This window comes from Camelina sativa, chromosome 11 (genome assembly GCF_000633955.1).
Source record: "Camelina sativa cultivar DH55 chromosome 11, Cs, whole genome shotgun sequence".
Classification (NCBI taxonomy): Eukaryota; Viridiplantae; Streptophyta; class Magnoliopsida; order Brassicales; family Brassicaceae; genus Camelina; species Camelina sativa.
In genome coordinates this window covers 27584680-27589475 of record NC_025695.1, presented here as the reverse complement: position 1 = coordinate 27589475, position 4796 = coordinate 27584680, and the positions used below count along the sequence as shown (strand labels likewise).

General features: G+C 37.7%; 1 protein-coding gene and 1 long non-coding RNA gene across 2 annotated transcripts; both read right to left on the bottom strand.

Annotated features, from left to right (window-relative positions):
* On the bottom strand, nt 2790-2960 carry LOC104724415. The gene is made up of 2 exons (XR_757651.2): nt 2909-2960; nt 2790-2828 (listed from the first exon to the last, which is right to left on the bottom strand). It is a non-coding gene; the product is annotated as an uncharacterized LOC104724415 (long non-coding RNA).
* Nucleotides 3918-4520, bottom strand: LOC109127361. The gene is made up of 2 exons (XM_019231974.1): nt 4029-4520; nt 3918-3929 (listed from the first exon to the last, which is right to left on the bottom strand). The coding sequence occupies exons 1-2, from the start codon at nt 4518-4520 to the stop codon at nt 3918-3920; spliced, it is 504 nt and encodes a 167-aa protein (XP_019087519.1).

Here is a 4796-nt window from a genome sequence, read left to right as displayed (position 1 = left end):
CGATCGTGACAAACACTTTTGTCTTAGGTTTGGTTTCGGCGAGAATCTTAGTCATATCTAATTAAACGCAAACGTCATTAGATATATTGATGGATGCTAACCTAACTCGTTTAGGTTTGCTAATGGGCCAAGCCCAATTCTCACTTACGTGCACGTTTATAAACATACATATATATATCAAATATAGATATGTATTATATTAACATATTTTATAACTGCACATATATAAATATATATATGTATATCTCATATAACATATATATATTATATATATCAAACCCAATATTGCATTAATCCAGTTTGCTTGGGTGTGTGACCCTGTAGAATCGAATATTATTAGTAATGAACTTCTAAAGTCATTGATTATAAGAGGTTTTTAGTAAAATGTTATAATCGTCTAATATTATACGACTTTCAAACCTTTGACTATACAAGAGTAAGTACAAGTGATTTGAGGATATTTCCAACAGTAAAGTCTTTTGGTATATATATATATATATATATTTTTTATCAATTTGAATAATTCATAATTATTCAAATTGATAGGGATACATATTCTACAGCAGATTAGGATCTCTTTTTGGTTCTGCTTTAGAATCGTTCACTCAATAGTTTAACAGGTCTTGCCCAAGCCGTACTGAAGATCAGTTAAAGACGAAGCTTCTCAAGAAGTCAAGATCAGCTTCTTTTGGTTATACTCGTAAATCCGCAAGTCGTCAGACGTGTGTTATCTAAGCCGCAGATGAGGTTTGCACCACCAGACCGAAAAGTTGCTCTGACGCTCTTGGTTGCCTCTCCGGTTAACCGCTGCACCTTGAGCTGCGATACCAAGGATAGGCGAGAAACGGCAGAGACATTAATCAAAGCGGGCCAGAATCAATTATCCTGGTTTTTGGGCCAGAGAAATTATTTAATGTTATTGGACCTGATGAATCCATTAAGATTTCTATTGTATATGGAGCTTTCCTGGTTTTTAGGCCAGTGTTTAGTTTGCTTGTTATTGGGGATAATAAACAAACAACTTCAAGTAGGATAGAGCATTGGTGGAGCAACACACGCTATAAACATACTCCAATTTCCTCATTTAATGAGTCATATTACAAAAATCTCCTCTTATAAGGAGAGATTTTCTTCAAGATTTGGTTGTTGTTGGCTCTCTTGTCCTTCGCTCATCTCTACTCTCTTAACTACACAGTTTTTTCTTGATCTCCGCTCTTTGCTATCCACTTGCTATAGATCTTTCAAACATGGTGCGGCAAGGCGGCTGTATCTTAGACCTTTCTCAGGCACTCGACTCTTGGGAATTCATTCCCACCCTACATGTTGTCTCCTTTTTCAGGGAGCTGATGATTCGTCATTAGTGCAAGTTAGGTTTTTAAAAACCCATTGGAATCTTTGCATTTCATTGTGGCAATTTGTCGTTTTGCGACCGACAATTCGTTCTTGGACAGTCTTTCGCCATCTCATATGGATTATCCTCTTTGTGGTTCATCCTATCTATGTGGCTTTTATTCCCTTCTATCTTCTTAGTATCAGCTTATGTTGTTGTTCTTTACGTTTGTATCTTTATTATCATGTTGAGATGATGTGGTTCGCTAAAAGGTGTGTTAGGACTAAACAGCGACTAAAACCAGTAGTCGTTAATCGAGAGTCGCTAAAATAAATAGTCGTAATGTAGTCGCCATATAGTCGTAAATTTAGTCGTAAAGTAGTCACTAAATTTAGCGACTACGCTACGAATACGTTAAGACTATTTTGTATAGTCGTAAAGTAGTCACTACATTTAGTGACTACTTTACGACTATACCAAATAGTCTTCGTGTAGTCACCAAATTTAGTGACTAATTGACGACCAATTTACGATTATGTATTTAAAAAATATAATATATAAATATTTTGTATTATAACACAATAATTTTGCTATATAAATATTTATTTTGATTTATATAAAATTTTATATTTGAATTTTGTTTTATAATTTCTATTTAGTTGGATTTAGATCTAATTCTTATATTTGAACAATTATAAAAGTAACTACAATTAATATTACATTAACAAAACACATCTTAAGTAACATCATATTCATTACAACCCCAAGTTCAAAAGATAACAAAAAGAAAAAACACTGATCAAGAAAACTCCTCCACGGATCATTTTGGGGAAGAGATCTGTGGTTGTCTCTTTAGTTGAATGTCTTGCAACGAAATTCTGAAACCGCGGATCACATTCCCTCAGAAACTCCTCCACGATGGAGAATTGTTCAATCTTGTCCTTCTGGGCAGCAATAACTTTGGATTGCTCAGCTTCACGAGCAGCAATTTCTGCATTACGCCGCTGCAGTTGAGTTGCCTGTTCTTCTATCATGCATTGAGCTTCCTTCAACCGTTCTTCTACCTTTGTGGCTCTCGAACAACGGTAGAAGAGCCACATGCTTGCTTATGCGTTCCATTGACAAGGCAGTCCTTGAGGCTTTCAACTCCATAAGGTGTTCCTCTTGAATCTTTCTCAGTGGACTTGAAAATAAGAGAAAAGTTAAGATTAGAGGATGACAAATTAAACTCCAAGACTATAAATGTGTATTGGTTTTAAAAAAAAGTTACCTCCAGGAAAATTTCTGTATATTCTTCTGTTGTGAGGTCTCGTGGCCGTGATTCTCCATCTGACACAACAAAAGACCCTGCCTCGAGCTGAGACAACCTCTCTTGAACAGTCTTCTCATATGTTTTTGCAATCTTCTCTGCCTTCCAATCAACATATGTACCATCAGGCTTTGTATGTGCCTTGATGAAAACCTCACCAAGTCGGACTTCTCATCCCAATTCCTCAACCTGCAATGTTAGAAGAGGTTAACTAAAAAAAATAACAGTTATGTAAGAATTAAAAGTGGCGAAAATAATAGTTACTTAACCATTTCGTCTTGAAGCTGTCGATACGACTTTGGCCCTGAGAGGTGGACGTGAGGACCTAGGACGTTAAGGTCAGACATACAGGCATCAGAGTAGGTTTTACTCTTTTGTTGTGCTTCTTCAGTGTCCCAGTAATCCTCCATCGTTCTCCAGAGAGTGTTTCCTATCCAGTTTGGTTGAACTCGACTAGTCTTCACATTGCTAACCATGTCTTTGATCCGCTTTTGACAGATTTCCTCAAAATAAGCTTGAACAGTTCCGGTTATCAAACGATCCCAGGTGTGGGTTTTCTAGAAAAAAAAAGGAGCTATTGTTAGTGAAAAGAAGACATGTAAAGCTATGTGACATAAGGCTTATTGTTAGTGAAAAGAAGACATGTAATGTGACATCCTTACCGCGAACTCAAGGAAGTATCTCTCTTGTTTGTCCCGCGCCACACATGTCCAGCTGTAGAAGGGACCTTCGAATTTGTTTAGAAGAATTTTAGTAATCTTCCGAACAAGTTTCGATCCTTTGTCACGAGTAAACCTCCATACACATGAACAAATAAGCCTTTGTCAGTAGGTTACTTAAAAGCTCCATACACATGAACCAAAAGAAACAATACAAGAGGCATCAGTTAATGAGTCAAAAGAAACAATATGCATACGCACATTCACAAAACATTGACTCACCAAGACAAAAAACTATCTTGACTCATGGAACATAGAACCACATGATCATGAGAATCTAAGAGAAAACAAAGATCATTTTGCAAAGATGGGTCTATAGACAAAACTTATACTTGGATAAAAAAAAAACTAAACATGAATCTCCAGAAAAAGTTTTTACGGTTTGATAAATGAACACAATCTATACTTGAACCAGTAAACATAAACATGAAACTCATTACACGAGCAATAGATCTTTCCAAAAACAGAGCAAAACCTATACTAACTATACTTGGATCATCAAACACAATCCAAAAGACACAATAAACCAAATGAAATCATAATAAAATTACTCTCGTTATCAAGCATTTACCTACAGATTTATCTTCTAACATTCACAAAACACTACAATACATGAGAAGAGAGAAAAATCATACCATTGGGTGTTCGGTATGCGTGTGGGAGAGAGGACCGTGGTGAACTTATCCCTGTTTGGCACCAGAAGCAGGGCATTTAGAGCCCGAACCACGTCTTCCTGGAGCTCCGGAAACACCACAGCAGTTTCTTCTTCGAAGTTGTTGCCTTGGGACGATGGATGCGATGGATGACTACGAGTCTGAGAGCGTTGAGCTGGAGAAGGCGGAGGGTCATCTTGAAGAGTTGCATGAGTCGCTGGATTGTAGTTAACTTCTTCTAAAGGAGACCGGCGTACTTGAGGTTGAGTTTGGCGAGTAAAGGAGCCCTGAAATAGTTGTTGAGGCGGAGGATAGTCCCGGATCTGGGATTGCGTTGAATGTCGTGGCAAAATGGGGACTTCTTCTTCAGGTGTCTGCTGCGGATGAGGAGCTTGGACTGCCGGCGTGAAGTCGTACTGACTGGGTAGATTGGTAGGTCGTAGTCTTGACCTTCCGGGACTCTGAGAAACATTACGAACAAGTTTTCTCTTTCCTCCTCGATTAGGCATCTTAGGGTTTGATAAGAGAGATTGATAAGAGAGATTGAAGATTGATAAGAGAGATCGAAGATGCAGAAGAGAGATTGAAGATTCAGAAGAGAGATTGGAAGAAGAAGATGAGTTAGGCGGCTTAGGGTTTTGTCGAAGAGAGTAAGAAGAAGTAGGTTTTGTCGTAAAGAGTATAGGAAGAAGATGGGTTTGGAAGAAGATGGGTTAAAAGAGTGTAATTGGATTTGGGCCTAGCTCAATTCAATTTTAATGTTCTTAGCCCATAAAATGTTGTTG